This window comes from Balaenoptera borealis, assembly GCF_965194805.1.
Source record: "Balaenoptera borealis genome assembly, chromosome: 14".
NCBI lineage: Eukaryota > Metazoa > Chordata > Mammalia > Artiodactyla > Balaenopteridae > Balaenoptera > Balaenoptera borealis.
The window spans coordinates 80,907,912-80,932,623 of NC_138875.1; the positions used below are offsets into that span (position 1 = coordinate 80,907,912).

Sequence of the window (24,712 nt, forward strand, 5' to 3'; positions counted from 1 at the left end):
AGGGAAGTCCCTCCGCTGCCCAATTTTTGATCTTTGATGGTCAGCTTCAGAACTGTCATGGCGCTGGTGTCATTTAGCATGCTAATGTATTACAATGAGCATATAATGAGGCTCGAGGTCCACTGGAAGTCCAGTCTTCCGCCATCTTGGACCTAACTGGTTCCAACCAGTCTTTGTCATATCCTCAACGACTCTGTCATTCTTTTAAAGGCTGTGCCCTGGGCTTCCCTGGTGGTGCAGTGGTTAAGAATCCACCTGCCAAGGCAGAGGACACGGATTCGAGCCCTGGTCCGGGAAGATCCCACATGCCGCAGAGCAGCTAAGCCTGTGCGCCACAACTACTGAGCCTGCACTCTAGAGCCCGTGCTCCGCAACAAGAGAAGCCACCGCAATGAGACGCTCACGCACCGCAACACCCGCGCACCGCAGCAGAGTTGCGTCTGCTCACCACAACTAGAGAAAGCCCGCGCACAGCAACTAGAGAAAGCCGGTGCACAGCAACGAAGACCCAACACAACCAAAAAAAAAAAAAAAAAAGAGGTTGTGCCCTGCCCCTTCAATGGCAAACTAAAGCCCAGGTGGGCTTAAATTATGGGGGAGCAGAAGAGCGAAACTTGCAGAGGAAGCTGATTTGCAGAGCAATATAAATTTATTTATTTATTTATTTATTTATGGCTGCGTTGGGTCTTCATTGCTGCACATGAGATTTCTTTAGTTGCGTGGAGCGGGGGCTACTCTTTGTTGCGGTGCTCAGGCTTCTCATTGCGGTGGCTTCTCTTGTTGCGGAGCATAGGCTTTAGAGCGCAGGCTCAGTAGTTATGGCACACCGGCTCAGTAGCTGTGGCATGCGGGCTCTAGAGTGCAGGCTCAGTAGTTGTGGCGCACGGGCTTAGTTGCTCTGCGGCATGTGGGATCTTCCCGGACCAGGGCTCGAACCTGTGTCCCCTGTATTGGCAGGCAGTTTCTTAAACAATGCGCCACCAGGGAAGTCCCTGCAGAGCAATTTAAAGGGTAGAAAGAAGCCAAGAGGACAGAGCCGTATGGGCCAACAACTTTCTGGGTCCTGTGAAGGTACCCCAGTGGTTCTCAACGGGAAATGATTTTGTCCCTCCCCTCTCCAAGGGGATATTTGGCAATGTTTGGAATCATTTTTGATTATTACAACTGGACTGGGCGAAGGGGTTGCTACTGGCAACTAGTGGGGATGTTGCAGGAGAAGGGGGGAGTGAGAGAATGGTCATGTCCCAGGTCTCTGGCGAGTTCTCGGGATGGGCCACCGAGTGAGCGTCCTTGGCTTCACACAGAAAAGAATTCAAGAGCAGCGAGCCAAAGTAAAAGGAAAGCAAGTTTATATGGAGAGATACACATTCCATAGGCGGAACTCGGACCCTCTCAGAGGTGAGAGTGCCCCGGGGGTGTGGGAGTGGTTACTTTTTATGGGCTTGGTAATTTCATGTGCTAACAGGTAGGAAGAATATTCTAACTGTTTGGGGGAAGGGGCAGGGATTTCCAGTTATTGGGCCACTGCCCACTTTTTGGCCTTTTATGGTAAGCTTTGGAACTGTCATGGCGCCTGTCGGTGGGTGTGTCATTAGTATGCTAATATATTACAATGAGCGTATAATGAGGCTCAAGGTCAACTGGAAGTCAGATCTTTCGCCATCTTGGGTGTAGCTGGTTCTAAGCGGTTTTTGTCGCATCCAGTTTTTCTCAATGGCTGTGTCCGCCTCCTCACTCTTTTAGCGGTTGTGCCCGGCCCGCTTCCTTCTTGTCTCAGGCAGAAGCCAGGGATGCTGTTTAAATGTTCTATCCTGTGTTTTGGGGATGCAGAACAGCTTCCACAACAAAGAACGGTCCAGCCCAAAGTGTCAGTAGTGCTTAGCTGAGAATCCCTGAGGCAGCTTTATTTTTCTGTCTGGGTCCTTAAAATATATTCCACCTTTTTAATAATTTTTAAAATTTTTATTTTATTTTTTGGCCTCATCACACGGTATGCAGGATCTAGTTTCCCGACCAGAGTTCTAACCCGTGCCCCCTGCAGTGGGAGCGCAGAGTTTTAACCACTGGACCGCCAGGGAAGTCTCTAAATTCCACCTTTTTAAACCTATCCTGAGTATATTCTCCTTCTCCCTCACTCTCTCATAATAATACTAGCTAACATTTATTGAGTGCTTACTATGTGCTAGCACCACGTTAAGCACTTTCCAGATATGATCACATTTAATCTTCAAAACAAACCTTATGAGGCAGGAATATTATTCACTCATTTTATAGATGGAAAAAGTGAGCCACATAGACTTGGTTATTCTGCCCAAGCTTGCCTTGAATCCAGTCGAGATCATGAATCCAGAAAATTTGACTTCAGAGCTTAAGCTCTTAACTATTATGTATGGAGACTAAGGCCAAAAAAGTTATACATAAAAAGCTATCATAAGAACTCAAAAGGCTAGTAGCTTTGGGAGGGGAGCATTTAATTTAGAAGTTTCAACTTCTCAAGAGCAACACAAAATAATGTCACCTTAGAATCCAATAATCAAAATAATTACCATTTTTCAAGTGTTTACTGTGTTCAGTACTTCTATGCTTTGTGAAAGTGAGCTTAGAAGACTGGCTTTATTATTATCCATATTTTACAGATGAGGAAACCAAGGTACAGAATAGTGAAGTAAATGTCACAGAGTAAGTGGCAGCTGAGATTTCATCCCAGGTGGTCGGCTCAAAATCTGTGCATTTTTCCAATCATGTTAGGCTACCTCTCAGTACAAGCAAGAAGAAACATTTACAGTGTCAAATGTAAGTCAAGACTCTTTTATTTTATTTCATTTATTTATTTTTTAATAAATTTATTTATTTTATTTATTTATTTTTGGCTGCATTGGGTCTTCGTTGCTGCGCACGGGCTTTCTCTAGTTGCGGCGAGCGGGGGCCTCTCACTGCGGCGGCTTCTCTTGTTGCGGAGCACGGGCTCTAGGCGCACAGGCTCAGTAGTTGTGGCACGTGGGCTTAGTTGCTCCGCGGCCTGTGGGATCTTCCCAGACCAGGGCTCGAACCCGTGTACCCTGCATTGGCAGACGGATTCCTAACCACTGCGCCACCAGGGAAGCCCAAGACTTGTATTTTAAAAGATGGAATTTAAAAGGAGGGGCATGGGGAAGGAGAGAACAATGTGAGCAAAGATTTGAAGGTATGTTAACGCAGGTTCAAATTCAGGGTATCCAGTAATGCTGCTGTGTCTGGGATGTGAGTGAAGGATGCCTTGGATGCTTGACTTAAGCCTGAAATGGTAAAGTGGAGCTAAAACGGAATCTTGGAGTCCACAGTGAAAGTTTGAAGCTTATTCTGTTGGTCCAGGAGAGCCAAAGGTTTTGGGGCAGAGGAATGAAGATTATGGTTATGTATGCTAGAAAGAGCCCCCTGTGGCAGTACAGAGTATACAGTGAGGAAGTAGAGTCCAGGAGAACTGACAGCTCAGACTGACCTAGACCAGAAGGAAGGGCATGGTGAAGCTTTGAGAAATGTTTCAGAGGTAGAAATGTTTGGCTCAGCATTTGGCTGGGTTTAGTGACAAGAAAAGAAGATAGGATCCTAGATGGGGACTGTGTGGCTGGTGAATCTGGTAAAGGAATACAGCAAATGGGACAAATGAAAAATGCATTTTTTAAAAATAAAAGCAAAACAACATGACTTTTGACCATGTAGATGGAATAAAAGTCTTCAATCCCAATCCCCAGAAGTAACCCACTTTTACCTATGGTATAAAAATATGTTTTAAGAAAAATGTGTGTGTATGTGTGTGTGTGAGTGAGTGTATTAATCTTGGATTATATTATTCTATAACTTTTTTCCCCACAGTATATTATCTGCATCTTTCCAAACCAATTAATGTATATTTACAGCATTATTATTAATGACTATGTAGTATTCCACTGTAGAGGTGTATGTATTAAGATTCATTTAGCCAGCTGAGTATTGATGGAAATTTGGGTTGTTTCCAGTTTTTTGGGGGAGGGAGTTATTGTTGTTATTACCAGTGAAGCGATAGATGTCTTTGTGTATGTCTTTGGATTTTTGTGCCAGTGAATTTATAGGATAAATTCTTCTAAATTTCCAGTCAGCCAGGTTTTTAGAAGCAATTAATGAGTTCTGGTTTGGTCAAGTTAAGGTCAAGGTGCCAAAGGCCAAAGCTCACTATGGATTCTCCCAGATCATTAGTAACACAGGTTAGGACTTGAAGAAAAGTGACAACTACAGATTGCCAAAAGCAGAGCTATGAGAAGTTTAAGCCTTCATTGATTTAAGATAATAAACTATGCTTCTAATCTAAATAAAGATATACTAGACACATTAATTATAAAAGGTTCTCAGTGTACTGTGAAAGTGTATATACAGCACATAAAAACAATTCCATCTTAAATTTACTGTAAAACTAATACATTATCTATGATAAATATTAATTAAACATCCAAATTTACCAAGTGTCAATGCCCTTCGGCTAAAGACCACCAGGAACACACTTGCAGTTGAACAAATTGGTTTTAGTATTCATTGCAGTGAGGGGGGAAAGGCACGATGGGAGCTGTGGGGTATCTCAGTAAGAAGGTTTTAAAAAGGACTTAGTATGGGATTTGGACTTAGGTTGGGTGATTTGGGGAGGGTTTAAAGAACTGGGACTTTGCTCTGGACTGGATACTGGCAGGAAGTGGGAGTAATTCTATGATTGGGCATCTTAATAAATCTTATCCAAAGGGAGAAAAGGCTGATTGAGCTCATTTGGGAAATTGGTAAAGAAGCAGCAGCCCCTCATATTAGACAGGGTAGGGGAATTTTGGTCATTTTTGTGGTTTGGACGGTGTTCATGTTTGGTCTGTGTTCCATTGTCTTGCTCCCCTGTGGTCTCAGAGTGGCCTTGTCTGATATTGATGTTCTGTGCAATTGTTTATCTTCAACAGGAGAACACCAAGCCCTAGCCGTGAGTGCCAGCATGAACGGCTCATAGCAACACCGAGGCCAAGCTGATAGTAAGTACCAGCCCAGCTCTTAGATGTCAGGGCAGCTTCTTTTCTCCTTCTCAGGAGGAAGTTTCCACTATCTTTGCTTGGCTAATCCCTACTCAGCTCGAGGGAATTCCCTGCCGGTCCAGTGGTTAGGACTCCGTGCTTTCGCTGCTCAGCATGGCAAAAAAAAAAAAAAAAAAAGATCTCAGCTCAAACCTCATTTCCTAATGATAGTCTTTCCTCATCCATCCCTCCGCCCTCCCTCCCCCCCCCCCCAAAATAAATAGATCAGGTCTTCCTGTCACACAGTCATTAACAACTTCAGCTTCTCCTTTGCAGCACTCATCACAATTGTCATTGCTTAATTATGCCATCAGTTATCCAATACCTGTTTCACCAGCTCACCTGTAGACCCCACGAGAGCAGGGACCATGTATGTCTTGTTCATCTCAGTAGATGCTCATAATTAGAATTTGATGAGTGAACAGTGAGTGAGGTAGTGAAGCTTCTAGTGTGTGTGGATTGTACCTCACTCATGTCTGTATTCTAAGAGCTGTAACAGTGCTTGGCGTGTAGTAGGTATTCAGTAAATATTAGTTTTACGTGTCAACTTGACCGGGCCATGGGATGCCCAAATTGCTGGCTAAATATTTTATCTGGTTATGTCTGTCGGGATGCTTCTGGAAGAGATTAGCTTTCGAATTGGTGAACTAGGTAAAGCAGGTGGCCCTCCCCAGCGTGGTGGGCCTCATCCAATCCACTGAGGGCTTGAATAGAATAAACCGGTGGAGGAAGGTTGAATTAACCCTATCTGACTCTCGGAGCTGGGACATTGATCGTCTCCTACCCTTGGCCCTGTGCACCTGGACTAGAATCTATACGTCAGCTCTCTGGCTCTGGGGCCTTTGAACCACACCACTGGCTTTCCTGGGGCTTCAGCTTGCAGATGGCAGACTTCTCAGCCCCCATAATCATATGAGCCAATAGCTATAATAAATCTTTCTCTCTTTCTTTTTCTTTCTTCCTTCCTTCCTTCCTTCCTCCCTCCCTCCCTCCCTCCCTCCCTCCCTCCTTCCCTCCTTCCCTCCCTCCTTCCCTCCCTCTCTCTCTCTCTCTCCCTCTCTCCCCCCCTTCCTTCCTTCCTTCCTTCCTTCCTCCCTCCCTCCCTCCCTCCCTCCTTCCCTCCTTCCCTCCCTCCCTCCCTCTCTCTCTCTCTCTCTCTCCCTCTCTCCCTCTCTCCCCCCCTTCCTTCCTTACTTCCTTTCTTTCTCTTTCTTTCTTTCTTTCTCTCTTTCTCTCTCTCTCTCTCCTATTGGTTCTTTTTGTCTCAAGAACCCTGACTGATACATGAATTAATGACCCAAGTCTTTTCCTTTCATTTTATTCTGTCCAAAGAAATCATTACAGTGGCTTCAAAGTTATCCCAAATAATTGAGTATGTTCAATGTAGATGTAGTTGGTGGCTCAAGTGTGTAGAGTGATTAGCCAAAAACCATTTTGAAAAATATTTGACCAGAATTTTCTCCTCTTTGCCTCACACACCTTTTTGTATCTATCAGAAGCTCTGTACAGTCTCAGGTCAAATAAAGGCCCTCAAGACACCAGTGACGGCTATCAGAGCTCTGCACACTTCATTGGAAAGCCATAAACACAATTACTAGATCATTAAAACAGAAGCTTTGAAGCAACATGCACAGCCTTGCCTAGTTGGGCATGAACGGTGTCCTGCCTGTGCCTGTGCCTCCCTGTTGGACGCCACCTAGGAAAAGACAAAGGGTTGGGAACTGAAATGTCTCCATGGCAGGTGCAAGGATGTCTGGCAAAGAAGACCTGGGTTCCACTCACACCTCCGATGCCTCTTGGGTGGTACATTAACCAGACTCTCTGAGCCTCAGTGTCCCCACTGAAAAATAGAGTATTGAGGATTGATTGCGTTAATGCCTTCATTCTTTTTTTTAAAATTAATTAATTAATTAATTAATTTTTTATCTTTGGCTGCATTGGTCTTCGTTGCTGCACACGGGCTTTCTCTAGTTGCGGTGAGCCGGGGCTACTCTTTGTTACAGTGCGTGGGCTTCTCATTGCAGTGGCTTCTCATGTTACGGAGCACGGGCTCTAGGCACACGGACTTAAGTAGTTGTGACATACGGGCTAAGTAGTTGTGGCTCGCGGGCTCTAGAGCTCAGGCTCAGTAGTTGTGGCACACGGGCTTAGTTGCTCCGCAACATGAGGGATCTTCCTGGACCAGGGCTTGAACCCATGCCCCCTGCATTGGCAGGCGAATTCTTAACCACTGCGCCACCAGGGAAGTCCCTGCCTTCATTCTTTACCCCTTGTATTAGTTTGCTAGGGCTGCCTTAACAAAGTACCACAGACTGGGTGGCTTAAACAACAGAAATTTATAGTCTTACAGTTCTAGAGGCTAGAAGTCTGAGATCAAGGTGTTGGCAGAGTTGGTTCCTTCTGAGGGCTGTGAGGAAGGATCTGTTCCAGGCCTCTCTCCTTGGCTTATAGATAGCATTTTCCACATTTCCTTCCCTGTGTCCTAGTCTGTGTTTAACTTGCTCCTTCTTATAGGGATACTAGTCATATTGGAGTAGGGCCTATCATAAAGACCTCATTTTAACTTGATTATCTCTGTAAAGACCCTATTTGCAAATAATGTCACCTTCTGAGATAGGACTGAATGTCACATTCTGAAGTTAGGACTTCAACATGTGAATTTTAAGGAGACACAGTTCAACCAATAACAGCCTTTGCAATTCCTCCTATAAAAGAGGTGGAGGGTATTTCCCATCTTTTGTTTATTTATTTAGTTTTGTTTATTTTTTAATTTATTTTGGCTGCACTGGGTCTTAGTTGCAGCACGCGAGATCATCCTTGCGGCACGTGGGATCTTTTAGTTGCGGCATGTGGACTTCTTAGTTGTGGCATGCGACCTCTTAGTTGTGGCAAGCATGCGGGATCTAGTTCCCCGACCAGGGATCAAACCCGGGCCCCCTGCATTGGGAGTGCCGAGTCTTATCCCCTGGACCACCGAGGAAATCCCTCCCATCTTTTAAATAATCTGTGTGGGCCTTGTGACTTGCTTTAGCCAAAGCAACGTTAGAGGCTATGCAAGCAGAGGTCTGCAAAAATGTTTGTGCAATTGCCATGCGAAAATTTCCAGGCAAGCCTGCTAGAGGAGGAGAGGCCCATGTTGTGGAGCCTGAGTTGTCCCAGACATCCCAGCAGAGGCCATCCTAAATCAGCCAACATCAAGCCAAATCCCAGACGTGTCAGTGAGTCCAGCCAAAATCAGCAAAGCTGTGTAGATAACTTGCAGTTACCCACAGGCTCGTGAGCAAGGCAGCAAAATCAGATGAGCCTCACCTTGGTCGGCTGAACCCCACATAAATGTTTATTGCTAAATGTTCTGGGGTTTTTGTGCTTGCTTGTTACTCAGCATCACTGGGGGGAATATATGACTGATACAGGATTGGAAGTACCTACTCACTGAGTTGTGAGGACCTGTGAGAGAGCACATAATCATTAAATAAATGGTAGCCATGACATCACAGTGTTTTATAAACGCTTGAGTACTGTGTAGAAGTAAAGAGTCATCAATATACAATAACAGGCTGTGTCATAATAATGATAAGAGAGTTGGCATGAACAAAACTAATGAACTGGGCCCTGGTTATAATGTATAAATATGAGCCTACACTCATGCACATAAACCATTCATGAGATTATATGATGTCTGCACCGTGTGGATTCTTAGAGGCCACTTATGAGAAAAATGATGCTCAGAGAATCATATCGACTCACTGCAGGTCACATAACTAGTAAGTGGCAGAGCTCCACTACAATTTGAGATATTTATGATTTGTCCAACACTGGAAAACATGGTATTTTCATCATCTCTTCCTAAGGAAGCTGTTGGCCTTAAAAAACAGAGATGCTCATTCATCTCTGGAAATCTTTTGTCTTTGTTTGAAGGTTGAAATGGGGGCAGAAAGGGAGATTAGGCATCCCTCCCTCCATCCTTCCATCCATCCCTCCATCCAGTTATCCACTCATTCAACAAATAATGATTGAGGCCCTACTATGCATCAGGACTGTACTAGGCACCCTGCTTCTCTCTGCTTTCCTTCCTCCTGTTGTCTCATTCTTTTTCTCACCAATGCATCCTCCTTCATTCTCCTCTGTGAATGTTGACAAGTATAGGTTAAAAAAAACCTCCTTACTTGTTAGGACAAGTCTGTATAAGATTGATGCTGATGGCTTTAGTTCATTTAGAATGTTAACTGCTGTGAGCACAACTTGACGCACCTCAGTTTTGTTCTGCATTTTTGAAAGACCATCCAGTCTAGTGGTTGAGAGCGTAGCAATAAGCGTAAATACTCCACTGTAGCTTTCCAGATGCCCAAATCGGACACTGAATATTACATGTTTCCAAAGTTCACAGTTATTTCCTACCCTTCTCCATCCATTCACCACTTTTTATCACCCACCGTGGGTCAGGCTCTGTATGACTGCACTGAACCTGTGGGTGGACACCAGTTGTGCACAATTATATAGAGATTATCATATGCCAACACTGTTCTACATGCTCTACGTGTATTAACTCATTTAATCTTCACAACAACCCCGTGAGATATGTACTAGTGTTTTACAGATGAAGAAATTGAGGCACAGGGGAGTTTTCACCCAAGGTCGAATGGATGCATGAATGGTAAGTGGTAGAGCTGGGGTTTGCACCCTGGCATCTGAATCCAGAGCCTGTCTTGGATTCTGCCTCTCTAATCTCTCCTGACGTTGCCACTGAAGACCATATCCTCCTCTGGACCGCTGCGGGACGATTCTGTGCTGCCACCATTCTTAAGTGTGCCAAGTGGTAACACTGATGCAGATGTGAAGGGAAGTGCTTTTTTTATTCCATATATATGTATTTAAATTTTTTTTTTTTTCTTTTGGCCACACTGCATGGCTTGCGGGATCTTAGTTCCCCGACCAGGGATTGAACCCAGGCCCACGGCAGTGAAAGCACAGAGTCCTAACCACTGGACCGCCAGGGAACTCCTGGGAAATGCTTTTTTTTTCAGAGTAAAACCACTACATATCCTAGCCTAGAATTTGAATCCAGGTCCCCTCCACTCATGGACTCACCTGTCAATCCCACAACCTTTCCAGTCTCACCTTTCTTCTGAAACTGATCCTCAGCAGAACATCAGCGATTACCCATCTTTAGACTAGAAGACATCAGGGAGAGGAGGAGGAATGATGTCCAAAGACATCTCATTCGAGCTCCAGTTTCCTCATCTGTGAAATGGGAATAAGTTAACTGAATGGTATAACATCAGGCTCTGACTTTTATTAAGTGCTTCGTGTGTGCAGGCTTTGTGCCAAATGCTTTGCCATTTGCATGCTCCCATTTAATCCTTAAAGCAACATTATGAGTAAGGCAGACACAGAATAATTCAGTAACCTGTCCAAAGTTACACAGCTAGTAAGTACGCGGCAGAGCTTGGATTCAGAATCAGGCTGTAGAACATCAAAGATTTCACTCTAATGCAACACCAGTGGTTCTCACTGGGGCAATACTGCCCCCTAGGGCTCTTTTCAGAAATTTATGGGGACGATTTTGGTAGTTATGGTGATGGGGAGTTACAAAATCATGACTTTGGTATGATTTGCTTTAGAGGACCAGGCGAGCTAGACATTTAGCGATGTGTGGGGAAGATCTGTCCTGTGTCCTGCTTGACCTGCCAGTACCCTGCCAGACCTTCGTGTAGGTGAAAAACTCATTTATTGTCATCTGAGCTTGTTTTACATATAGAGTATATTTTGCATGGTTTTAGCACATTCTGATTTTTCTACAGTATGCATCAAGGGATGGTTGTAGTTTATTTTGCTCAAAATGTTATCCATAGTTGTATACCATTTCCAAAAAAAAATCACATCACCAATGGAAACGTCATTCAAGGTATTTGAGGAGCCAGCATCACACCCCTGAATCAGCTTGTATTTTATCTGTTATGCCCACAGTGGCTCTTTATTTATATGCCATCATCAGACTACCTCACTATGTCTTCTAGCATTTACATATGTAATTGATTTTTGAAAATTATACATGTATGTAGGTTATACTGTCTCTGAATTTCATTCTGTGACAGTATAAAGGGCACATTACAGTATATTTGTTATAAAAGGGTGGGTAGAATGGATCATTGGTCCCAATTCTTCCTCTCTCGCATAATGGAATTACACATCAACACATTTTGCCATGTGACTTTGTAGTACTTCTCAGTAGAGTGGGTGGAGAGTATTTATGTGCCTCACTGGTTTGGGGCTTAGCCATGGAACTTGCTTCGGCCAATGATACCTGGACAGAAATGGAGGGATGCCAGTCTTGAGCCTCGTGCTCAAAAGGCATCATGTGCTTTCACTCATCCTCTCGTTCTTTTGATATTTGCTGTGAGAAAATGTGTGTCCACTGCTCTGTGGAGAATGGAGAGACCCTAACCTGGAGCCAAGCTCATGGGGTCCCAGATGAGCTCAGCAGAACCACAGCCAACCACAGACTCATGAGTAAAAAACATACAGTAAGTCCCCTACATATGAACCTTCAAGTTGTGAACTTTCAAAGATGTGAACGTGTGTTCACATGTCCAGTCACATAAGTTAGTTCACGTGTCTGGCGTACATTGTCACATGCGTGCATCCTCTACAAGTGGTTGTGCTTTTGTATACTTTACAGTACTGTATAGAGTACAGTAGTACAGTATCTTTATTTCAAGCCCAGGATGTGTGAGTGAAATTGCAGCTTGCCTTCAGTCTCCTATTGCTGACGATCCTTCAGCTCTACCATCTCCCACCACCTCTCCCTTCTCCAGTCAGTAACTCTTCTTGCCTGTTCACTCGATGCCTGCCCCGTATGCCAGCTGTTGTACTGTACTACTGTACTTTTCAAGGTACTGTACTATAAGATCTAAAATGTTTCATTTTTTGTGTTTGTTTTTTATGTATTATTTGTGTGAAAAGTATTATAACCTATTACAGTACAGTACTATATAGCTGACTGTGTTAGTTGGGTAGCTAGGCTAACTTTGTTGGACTTATGAACAAATTGGACTTATGAACTCACTCTTAGAACGGAACTTGTTCGTATGTAGGGGACTTACTGTAAGTTTTTTTTTCCTTGTAAGTCATTGAGATTTTTGAGATTGTTATGCACCAGAAACTGACTGATACAAAGAGATGTTGGGTCTGATAAGATTGATAAACATTTTATTCTACTATTCCTCCTGTACGCAAAGTGGTTAGCTCAGGTCTTGGAATACACAGAGTGAATGCTTTCCAATAGGAGTTCTATTAACGTTGATGAATGGCCAGATGATATTCTGATACCATGTTAAAGGGGATTATGGACACACAGCTTTTTAAATCCTTAGGTTTAGGGACTCTGCAATTACTATTGAACTCTCCGACCACCATGGTAAGTGCTGGTGCTCTGGGAGGGTGTAAATTCACCAAGTGAGCAGGTCGGAGATAATTGATGAGTTCTCTTCTTTAAAGGGTGATCTGGCACCATGGAAGTGACAAGCATATTCAGCTTTGTGACTGTGGATTATAATTACCAAGTTATTAACCGGAGCATTATGTGAAAGATTGATGGTTCTCGCTCAATGTAATGTGTCCTTTAAATGCTACATAATAAGTTAAACGCAAGGAATAAATAAGTTCTATGGCTTATTTATGGGGTAATTACGGGATATTTTCAGCTCATAAACTAGGGCATCTGTAGAAACCCAATGCTGTGGAGGAGAAAGAGCTCTGAATTAGAAATAAGGAGACCTGGATTCTCTGTCACCTGCCAGCTAGTGACCTTGAACAGGTTATGACTTTGCTCTGAGCCCCAGTTTCTTCTGTTTGGAAAATTGAGGGGTGTGTATGCATAAAAATACCCATCTCATAGAGTGGTTGTGAGGAATCATTGTCAATGACATGATTATATAAGGTGCTGAGCTCCGTGCCTGACACGTATTAAGTGGTTACAAATGTTAACTATCATTATACCATCATATTTGAAATATCAGATTTGGCTCTTCTAGTAAGAGTTTTCCTATTTTATGTTTTCAGTCAATAAGAAATTGGTACAGTTTACAATAGACCATCAATGAATTCATATTAAAAAAAATCCTTTAATTATCCTCTGCTTAAAAAATTATCAGAGACTTGAGTAAATTCTGACAAGAATAAAGGAGAAAATGTATATCATCCATCTAACCCACCATCTAAATATAACATTTTAATGTGGGCTCCTAGTCTTTTTTTTAAACCCATGTATAGAATTTCTTTTTTAAATCTGAAATTGGAATCATGCTGTACATGCTGATTTGCCACCTGCTTTTGAGATGTTTCCAATGTCGTTAAATATTCTCCTAAAACACCCTTTTTAATGACTGCAGAGTAGGGTGTTCTTGAGGAACATTGTCTAAGTGGAAGAGTTATTCGCAGAAGCCTACTTAGCCCATTCACTTAAATTATACTTTCAGACGTTCTGAAATCTTCATTTCAAATTGGTCTTAAATGGGCCAGGACTCGGCTTTAAGATTCCTCTTTACCCCCTCCTTCCTCCCCAGCCCCCAGGTTTTCTGTCAAGTAGTTAATGATTGTACTAGGCACTCATTCAGTAGGGGAGCTCTCAGTCTAAAATGTCACTGGAAAGAATTGTCGTTCAAATAATCGCCCTCTCATTTCTCTGCTCAGCTGAGTTTTTTTTTTTTTTAATTGGGTTCACTCTTAAAGTAAGGTCCATCTACAGGTAAGACTTTTCTACTAGCCTTCTTAAATTACCTTACTTGCTGCTAACTAGCACTTTTTCTCTGAATAACCAGAAGAAATAGTTCTTTCTGTCCCCTGTACCTCCCACAATCCTTTTGGGTGGTTTATTGTCTCCTAATGGTAGTATTTGAGTTGATTTTCAGTGATGTGTACATAAACGTTAAAAAAATTAATAGTTATGTACTTACCTTAATGTAGATTAGAAATATTATGACAGTAATATGTATCTAATGTATAATATCTATGGTATGTAGTTTATCATATATATGACATGTAATTTATCATATACATGTTGCAGGAAGGGGGACCCCTTCCAGGTCCCGAGAGCGGGCTCTTTCTAACACTCGGAAATGAATTATCCGAGGAGACACACGTGCTGACAAAGCAAGAGACTTTATTGGGAAGAGGCGCCCGGGTGGAGAGCAGCAGGGTAAGGGAACCCAGGAGAACTGCTCTGCCACGTGGCTTGCAGTCTCGGGTTTTATGGTAATGGGGTTAGTTTCTGGGTTGTCTCTGGCTAATCATTCTGACTCAGGGTCCTTCCTGGTGGCGCACGCATCACTCAGCCAAGGTGGATTCTAGTGAGAAGGATTCTGGGAGGTTGGCAGGACATATGGGCTGGCGTCTCCTCTCTCCTTTTGACCTTTCGCGAATTCTTCCGGTTGGTGGTAGCTTGTTGGTTCCGTGTTCCTTACCAGGACCTCCTGTTGTAAGATAACTCATGCCAGTGGTTACTATTGGGTATGGCCAGGGCAGGCAGTTTTGGTCAGTGTTTCCCCAACATATGTGTTATGTGATATAGTGTGTCTATATCTCTTGTAAATCAACCTCGAGATGTCGTATTATTGCTTAAGGTGTGGCAGAATTTACTGAAGCACGAAATTCATTCATGTGATAATAACATGGCAAAAAGTCAGAGATGGTATGGGAATTTTGGTAAACTTGGTGATTGCCATTTTGACAACTGTCATTTGGTATTATAGTTGACAGTGGGTAAATGTTGTTCTGGTTCAAGCCACCATCATCTGCCTGGACTTCTAAAGCCCCTTCCTAACAGATCTCTCTGCTTTCACTCTTGCCCTCCTCCCATCTGTTCTCTATACAACAGCCAAAGTGATTTTTTTCAAGGCAGATTGAAGAACTCTCCTCATTAATGTCTGTCAAAGACTTCCCATTGTTCTTAAAAATCAAAATCCTTAACATTTGATTCTCACAACAAGGCTGTGAGTTAGGTGTTACTATTCTTTTTTTTTTTTTTTTTAAACACATTAATTTCTTTTTTATTTATTTATTTATTTTGGCTGTGTTGGGTCTTCGTTTCTGTGCGAGGGCTTTCTCTAGTTGCGGCAAGCGGGGGCCACTCTTCATTGCGGTGCGCGGGCCTCTCACTATCGTGGCCTCTCTTGTTGCGGAGCACAGGCTCCAGACGCGCAGGCTCAGTAGTTGTGGCTCACGGGCCTAGTCGCTCCGCGGCATGTGGGATGTTCCCAGACCAGGGCTCGAACCCGTGTCCCCTGCATTGGCAGGCAGATTCTCCACCACTGCGCCACCAAGAAAGCCCAGGTGTTACTATTCTTTTACAGATAAGGAAGGAGAAAGAGTAAGTGACCGGCTCAAGGTCACATAGCTAATAAGTAGTAGAGGAAGGATTCAAACCCAAGTCTGGGTTTCTGTTTAAGACATCTTCCAGTGCAGGTGACTGCCCAGTCAGTCAGAGGAAGGCAGGTATGTCAGCTGGTGGTGTTTGGTTGGGAGTCAGTGAAGCAACACGACTCAGACTGGCTTAAGCAAAGGAGGAACTCTATTGGCTGAAGTAACTAAAAGGTCAGCATATGGCTGGATCCAGGCGCATCGTTCTCTCTCTCTCCATCTCTCTGTTCTGCTTTCTTTGAGTCGATCCCATTCACAGACTAGTATTCCCTTTATGGTCTTACAGTGACTGCCAGCAGTTCCCAGGAATAGGTACTTTTGTTTCATGTCTACACACAACAGGAAAAGTAGGACAGTCTTCATCCCAGCATACCCAGCAAAAGCCTCACTGAATCTCATGGGCTCACATGATTATCCCTGAGCCAGTCATTTTGACCAGAGGGATTTAATGTTTAATGTGCTCGTTGAATTGGACCTGGGTGGTATGTTCTGACCCTGGGCTAGGGATGGAGCCCAACCTGTAACACATTGGATGAGAACACAAAGATGGTATTCCTCAGAGATAATTCAGGATCCTTTGCTAGGAGAAGAGTGAATGGATGCAGGTTGGCAAAAACTACGGATGTCCAACCTAGGGACATGACTGTGAGTATTAGTGTGGGCAATTCAAAGATGTGTAGAAAAGAGGAGAACTAGGTAGGAAAGGAGAGAAGTGAGTGGGTTTTGTATATTTGGAAGATGGCCACATGGGATGATGGTGAGTGGTTGCATGGGGTGATGGTTTTGTCCCTGAGCAGAAGCAAAGCTTAGTTCCCCACTTGGTCCCCATTCCTTTAAGGCTCCTGTAGTGGTCAGATCTCACATGCTAAGGTTAAGTGCAAACAGCAGTTCAGATTTAGGGGAGTGAGAGGAAGCTGGTAGTCTGTTTTGTTTCCAGAGATCTTTTTTATCCCTTTAAAATGAACATTTATTGTTCTTTTCTAGTTACAGAAATAAAACATATTCATAAAAAGGGAAATACAGGAAACACTTGGTAGGTACACAATAATTATGAAGTGACTGAAGGAATAAGAATAAAAATTACCCATAATTTTGTAACTCAGAGGTAACCTCTTTAACATTTTTTTCTGACCTTTTTCTATGCGTGTGGATATACTGGTTGTATATAATGCATATGCATAAACACAGGTATTTTAAACAAAATTTTGGACCTTACATACAGTACTCTTTAGAATTAGTTGGGTTTTCCCCCCCGCACTTCAGCAGTGCATCATAGACAGTTTTATGCATTAAATGGTTTTGAAAAATAGGAGTTTTTCAAAAAATAAGAGTATTTTTGAAAAATAGTGTTCCTGTACATGTACATAGTGTAATTAATTTAACCAGTGCCCTGTTATTGGACATTGGTAGTTTGAAAATTCCCCGTATTATAAATAATAAGGCAAACATCCACATGCACAGACATCTCTATTAATTTGTCTCAAGCACAGTTTTAAAATTTGTAATACACGTCACCAATTTGCTTGAGGGCTTTTGTTTAAAGATGTACTTAAAATATTCTAAAGTTAGAAAAGGGTATCAGGGTAAATAGTGAATAAATCCTAGCTACTTCCCCTTCCACTCCCTAAAGGTACTTGCTGCTGGTAATCTAAACATATTCTTGAAGACCTTTTTCCATGTGCACCCACATCAAGCATACACCCAGGTTTGTTTTAATTTCTTTTCCAACCTTCCTAATCCACTTTCTGTCTCCATGGAGTTGCCTATTCTGGACATTTCATATAAATGGAATCATACACTATGTGGTCTTTTGTCTGGTTTCCTTCCGTTGGTGTAATGTTTTGAGGTTCATCCATGTTGTAGCCCGCGTCAGTACTGTATTCATTTTTATGGCTGAATCATATTCCATTGCATGCTTCTACCACATTTGTTTATTCATTCATTAATGGACACTTGGGTTGTTCCCACATTTTGGCTTTTATACATAATGCTGCTATGAACATTCATGTACAAGTGGATATACTTAAGAACTGTCCCACTGGAGACGAGACTTCTTTGATGTGGGTATTGGACAAGATGCTTTCCTGGACCACTCAGTGTTCCAGGGTGTTATGGGCTGAATTGTGTCTCCTCCCAAATCCATATGTTGAAGTCCTAACCCCCAGTACCTCAGAATGTGACTGTACTTGAGATAGCATCTTATGGAGGTAATTGAGGTTAAATGAGGTCATTAAGGCGGGCCCTCATCCAATGTGACTGTTGTCTCTCTATTTTTAAGAAGAGATTAGTACACAGACAGGTATAGAGAGAAGACCTTGAATTTGGACTTCCAGCCTCCAGAACTGTGAGAAAAATTTCTTTTGGTTAAGCCACCCAGTCTGTGGTACTTTGTAATAGCAGCCCTAGCAAACTAAATGGACAGGCTAGGTAGGGGAAGTTCCCATAGGGACCTATTGACTCCTGCTGGTCTAGCCTGTGGAATACTTGAGTATTATTTACAACGAGATCATCAGGTCACAAGAGGGTAATGCTGATTACAAAAGAATGTATTGCTCATGGGGGAATTTCAAGGAAAGATTGGGAAGATACTGTTTTGAGGCGGGGCTTTCCTTTAAATTATCTTAATGTATTTCACGTACTCTAGCCCTGAATTTGGCAGTGAGTGTGTGTGTGTATGTGTTTTCAAGACACAGGGAAAGGGTGGGAAGAAGGGGCTGAAGAAAAAGAACAGATCAGACTCCTCTCTGTCTACGTGTTGCCTTTAATAAGGGAGAATGACACAACTGGGAGTTTTTACGGCTGGATGTCTATTCAAACTTGACTGGACAGGACTCATCTTTCAAAGCCATTCTGAGTTGGCTTTAACACTCTCCCTGGAATAGCAATAGCATCAGCAGAAGCTTTTGCAGGTCAGGCCAACTCTGTCTCCCTGACAATAAGATCATCCTATCTGGACCCAGGTACTGCTTAACCAAGTTATATACAGAATAATTTAAAGCCTCAGCACTGTGGATTTGGAAATCAGCTGAAGGAAGGACAGCTTAAGGGCTGATTTATGCCTTATTTGTCTTGGGGGGGTAATGGGAAGAGTAATTGAGCACATGAGTCTTGGGCAAAATTGGTATGAAGACATATAGGAGAGGATTGTTATATTCCCTGATTATGATGATGTTAAAGACTTGTCTTCATCATCTGGGCAATATTTTGATATCCATTCTGGTTACTTCCGGTAAAAAATTTTATTCTATGTATAAGATGCTTCATGCAAGGACATTTAGGGCCTTCTGAAGATCTATTTATCCACTCATCTGTAATCAACCCACCCATGTATCCATCTACCCGTCCATCAGTTCACCCACCTATCCATTCACTCACCCATCTGTTCACCCACATATCCCACATATTCACCCATCCACATATTTACTCATCCATCTACCCACCCATCCATCCATTCCTCCACCTTCTTAATATCTCTTCAGTGTAGTAACTTTTCTCCATCCCAGTTTTCTTCCCTGAAAGTCTAAAATAGCCTCCTCACTGGTCTCCTTGCCTCCAACGTTTCTCATCTTTCATCTTTTGTCCACATTGCAGCCTGAATGATCTCTCTACACTTCAGTTTCCTCATTTGTAAAAGGAAGGAAATAATATTTATTTCTCTGGATTATTGTAAATGGGATCATCATTTATTCATCCAACCATGATTTATTGAGCTCCTACTTCATGTGTCAGTCTCCATTGTAGGCACTGGAGATGCAGCAGCAAACAAGACAAGCAGGTCCTGCCCTTGGGAAGCTTTCTTCTAGTGGGAGAAGCAGGCAGTAATTGCACAATCCAACAAATACATGATGCAATTTCAGATAATGACAAATGTTTAGAAGAAAAATGGTGATGTCCATGAAGTGCTTAGCACCATGTCTAGCACATATAGATGTTTAATTTATTTAAAATTTTTCTTTTAATTAATTTTTATGGGAATATAGTTGCTTTACAATGTTGTGTTAGTTTCTGCTGTACAGCAGAGTGAATCAGCTATACGTATACATATATCCCCTCTTTTTTGGATTTCCTTCCCATTTAGGTCACCACAGAGCACTGAGTAGAGATCCCTGTGCTATACAGTAGGTTCTCATTAGTTATCTATTTTATACACAGTAGCGTATATATGTCAATCCCAATCTCTCAATTCATCCCCCCCCCTTCCCCCGCCCCCCGGTATCCATACGTCCATTCTCTACGTCTGTGCCTCTATTTCTGCTTTGCAAATAAGTTCATCTGTATCATTTTTCTAGATACCACATATAAGTGATATTATACGATATTTGTTTTTCTCTTTCTGATTTACTTCACTCTGTATGACAGCCTCTAGGTCTGTCCACGTCTCTGCAAACTGCACAATTTCATTCCTTTTTATGGCTGAGTAATATTGCATTGTATATATGTACCACATCTTCTTTATCCGTTCTTCTTTTGATGGACACTTAGGTTGCTTCCATGTCCTGGCTCTTGTAAATAGTGCTGCAATGAGCATTGGGGTGCATGTATCTTTTTGAATTATGGTTTTCTCTGGGTATATGCCCAGGAGTGGGATTGCTGGGTCATATGGTAGTTCTACTTTTAGTTTTTTAAGGAATAGATGTTTAATTAATGGTAGTTGTCATATTAACAGTAATTAGTATTATCATATTATCACTCTCTCTAAAAACTTTCAGCGATAATTGTGGTTTAATCTCACAAAAACCCGATGAGTTGGTTGGGATTATTTCCCTCATTTTAGATGTGGAAACTGAGGCACAATCCCTCATTGTCTTCAAGGAAATGTCCAAACTCCTTACTTGGGTACTCAAGGCCTTTCATGATCTGACCCTGCCTATCTCTCCAGCCTCATTTCTTCCTGACCTTGTGTCTTCTGCTTTTTCACTCTCATTCTTCAAGACTCAGTTCAGTCATTACCTCCTCCAGGGAGTTTTCCGTGACCACTACCATCCCCATCCCCTGGTACCCCCCTGGCAGGGTTAAGTGCTTTGCCCCAGGGTTCCCACAGTTTCCCTTTCGTGGTTCTCATCACATGGTACTGCAGTTGTCCACTCTGTCTGCTGCCTCTGGGACAATGTGAGTTCTCTGAGAGTGGGCATCTTGTCTTTTTTCTCTTTAATCCCAGCACCTAGCCCAGTGCAGCCCAGTGCTGGGCATATAATAGGTGCACAATAAATGAATGCCTGAAGATGTTCTATTTTAATCCTTTGTGTCTCTGGGGAAAGGCTGTTTCTCTGGGAGGTTGTTTAGATCCAAGAGGAATTTCCTTGGGACCCAGTGTGGATTAGGAACCCCAAGAAGGGGTTCTAATTCTGACCTGTCATGAGCTGTGTGACCGACCCACAGCTAGTTAGCCTCTCTGTGCCTGTGCTAGATGGCACCAACAGATACAAGGTAGGAAGGAAAATATTTTGCAGATAAACAAGGGCCAAACAAACTGAGAGCCAGTTTGCAACATTGACAAAAGCATATTTGGTTAGGTCTGAGTTTAATGTCTTGGCTTGACATGTTTGCCACAGAAAAAGTCCTAGATTTTTCAGAATCTAAATATATAAGCCAGAAATAGATTAAAGGATGAAAGAAAAAAGGCTTCTTGTTTTGGAAGGGACCCACCTACTTGAGCTTTCTGAATAGCAACTTCTCTACAACAGTCAAGTATGCCAAGAGCATAGACTTTGCATCTAAATTGTCTGGTTTAAATCCCCCTAATACCGCTCAGTGTCAGATCCTGAGCAGTTTCACCCTCTCTGGTCCTCAGTGTTACCATCTCCAATATGAGGGAGTAAAAGGTCTTGGTTCATATGCTTGTTGTGAGGATTAAATTAGAAAATAATGTATGTGAAGTGCCTGGAAGTACCTGTTTATTTGTACTTTTTTTTTTTTTTAATTTTTTAATTTATTTTTGGCTGCATTGGGTCTTCATTGCTGTGCGCGGGCTTTCTCTAGTTGTACTGAGCGGGGGCTACTCTTTGTCGTGGTGTGCGGGCCCTAGAGCGCACGGGCTTCAGTAGTTGTGGTGCGTGGGCTCAGTAGTTGTGGCGCACGGGCTTAGCTGCTCCGCGGCATGTGGGATCTTCCCGGACCAGGGATCGAACCCGTGTCCCTGCAGGCGGATTCTTAACCACTGCACCACCAGGGAAGTCCCTCTTTGTACTTATTTTAACATGGTTACTAGAAACTCCCAGATTACAAATGTGGCTTTTGTGCCTATTTTTCTACTGGACAGTGTTATTCAAGATTGACTTCTTGGGGGCTTTGGATTATATTTTCTTCATCTCTGTCTGTAGAATTCAGAACTTAGTCGGAGTGTGTGCGCTGAATATGTTCACATGAGGTGTTTGTCTTCACTGTGATGTTGCTGGGAAGAAGTCAGTTTGTATAACTCAGAATCGTCATTTGTTTGATCTTGCCTTGGCTGTGGTTCCAGGGGAGGGACCCCTTTCCCAAAGCCTCAGGCTGAGGGGGGTGGGCTGGAGCCAGTGGTGGCAACACGCTTGCTGAAGAGTGAGGGCAGCCCGGAAACCCAGATGGTGGCCCCTGGGGGACTCCTCCAGGAGAGATTTGCTTCCAGGAGGCAAATGATTCTGGCTTCAGGAAAGAGAATCTCTTCCAGAGGAAGTCAGAGAGAGGAGATTTTGTTCCGGGAAGGAGTGTTGCCCCAGGCGCTCCCAGAAAAAAACCGGAGAAGCAACAGATGGGGAATGAATATTGGCCAGGATATGATAGTTCTCATTCAATTAAAATATCAAATAGGGAAGAAATAGGAACAGGATGTTTAGTGGGGGGGTTTCTGGTAACTTAAAGACCGGCCTGAACGAATGGGAAGATCGGAGTCACATTATTATCCCAGGTCGAAAAGAAATGGCGATGGATTTTTTTTTTTTTTTCCACTTAAAATGGTGTTTTTTTTTTTTTTTTTTTTTTCCTTCTTAGTCCTTTTTAGGAGTTGATATTGACTCAAGTCTGACAAGTCCAGTAACCATTTATACTTGCCATTAAAAGAAATCTTTAAAATAACTCTGAAAAGTCAGGTACCATTCTCCCTCCTGGGTTTCCTAGTTTTTAAGTCTTGAAGGTTCTGTCAGTCAGGCCTCTGGGCCTGCCTAATTTCCTGCCAAATGGGTCGGGAATCTCCCTGGATGACCGGGATGGAAGGAGAGAGGAGGAGCCAGTCTGCCCAGGGGGTGAATATTTACCCTGCCCCTGAGGCGATGAGGGGAGTGTCCTGGAAAGGGTGTTCAGTGACTCAGGAGGTCTTGTCCTCCTCAGGGATCCTTTGGTCCAAGCAAAAAAACCCCACTTAAACTAGTAGAGGGAAGAGGACTTACTGATAGGCCCTGGGACGTTATGGGACAAGACTGTTTGGGCAGCCGTGTTTCTGGAGTGCTTCTCTCGTCTGTCCCATGGGCCTCTCTGCTGGGTAACTCCCTCCCCCAGGAGTGTTCTAAAGCGTCCCTGTGTGCCCCTCCCTTGATTTCGGGGTGACTGTGGCCTGCCCCAGAGCTCACACCAGGCCTGACTCTGAGATCTTCGTGGACTCAGAACTCACTGATCTCTGATGATCACTTCTGTCTCTGTGGTAGGAGTTGAATGGGGAAAATCTGGATTTTTTTGGGGGGGCGGGTGCAAGTTGGAGGGTTCACACCTCCCACCAACTTAAAAATTGCGTAAGGTCTAAGGCCCTAGTTTTTGTAATAAGTCCTTTATGTGGAAATAAATTTTCGTTGGGAAAATTCCTGCTGAGAGCTGTGCCCTACGGTGTGACCTCCATAAACAGACTTTTATCTTGATAGTCATTACTGTTTATTACTTCCCAATATCAGTTCTCCTTCTTCCTAACAGAACCCTAATTTTGTTTACATATTCTCCCATCCCCAGCTCCAGATCAAGGATCAGCAAGCTTTTTCAGAAAAAGGCCAGAGAGAAAATATTTTAAGCTTTGAGGGGGCGGGGAACATGTGACCTCTGTCACCACTAGCCGTGTGACAACTCTCTGTTGTAGACAATATGGAAATGAATGAGTGTGTCTGTGTCCCAATAAAACTTTATAAAATTAGGCAGTGGGTCAAACATGGCACATGGGTTATAGTTGGCTAACCCTGATCTAGATTAATCTAAGCCAGGGTTTCCCAATCTCAGCACTGTTGACATTTTGGACCAGGCAATTCCTTGTTGTGGGGACTGTCCTGTGCACTATAGGATGTTTATTAACATGCCTGGCCTCTACCCACTAGATGCCAGTAGCATCCCATACCCAGTGAGATGACTAGTAATGTTTCCAGACTAATAGTGTGATGACTATTCATTGCCAAATGTCCCTGGAGGCATTTCCCTGGTGACTCTTACTGGTCCAGGGGTAGTCATGTGACTCAAGTTGGTCCAAATAAACCATTAATGGGAAGAAATTTTATTCCATGATTTGGGGAGAGGTTCTGTCTTTCTTCTCTTAGACTGAAACAAGAAAGCCTCAGCACCATAGATGGCAGAGGAGAGGGACAAGAACCCGGGTGCTTGTGGAGCAGCTGAATCAACAAGTGCTAAGACCTTCCGTACCTGTGGACTTCCATTGCATGAGATGACACGTTTCCTTATTGTTTTAGATGGAATTTCTCAGGGGCATTCAGGGAGGTAATTCACCAGTGTGTACAGAAGGAGTTTAATATTTTAACCTCCAGTGTGCCTGTATTTATGTGCAATGGCTGGATATCAGTCATGAGGCAAAGAGGAATCAGGGGCTGTGACTGGGGGCAGATTCTCTTAGCAAGGATGTGGGTGAAGAAGGCACTGAGTGGTGTCTCAGTACCTTTATGTTTCCTTTTGGTTCCGCACAGGCTTTTGTGAATCTCTCTTACCACCTGACCCCACAGATGTCGTGGTGCGTGGCTTTTTTTCTGGCTGATTAGCGTTGGAGTCCTCTGTGAACTTGTTCGGCGATATGGGTCTTCTAGAGGAGCTTAGACTGCCTGATTGGTTACAGAGAATTTTTAAGTGGTATCGTCCTGGGAAGGAGATTGGATCAGAAAACTGTGGCAGTGTTTGGCCCAGCACATGGGCATCCTCGGGTCCTGAATTGCAAACGTAGTGGCTCCAAAGAGAGCAGAGAAGCAGTGTGTACTCGGCTCACATCACAGCTCCCGTCAGGGCCGCGTCCTTGTCGTCGTCCAGCCACCCCCACCCCCTGCTGCCCTCCCCCCAGCGCGCCAATT

At 43.3% G+C, this 24,712-nt stretch overlaps 1 protein-coding gene across 16 annotated transcripts in view; it reads left to right on the forward strand.

Annotated features, from left to right (window-relative positions):
* Positions 1-24,712, forward strand: part of SUDS3 (SDS3 homolog, SIN3A corepressor complex component) — a 384,413-nt gene that overhangs the window by 79,238 nt on the left and 280,463 nt on the right. For 3 of the 16 annotated variants that reach the window (XM_082355967.1, XM_082355969.1, XM_082355970.1), the window contains exon 14: positions 4,950-5,018. The exons of 12 other annotated variants lie outside the window; for them this stretch is intronic. In XM_082355967.1, coding sequence (XP_082212093.1) covers positions 4,950-5,016 — 67 coding nt within the window. In that variant the 3' untranslated portion in view covers positions 5,017-5,018. Of the gene's footprint in view, positions 1-4,949; positions 5,019-9,654; positions 9,712-24,712 lie in introns of all 16 variants that reach the window. One more of the 16 variants, XM_082355968.1, reaches the window with a different exon arrangement.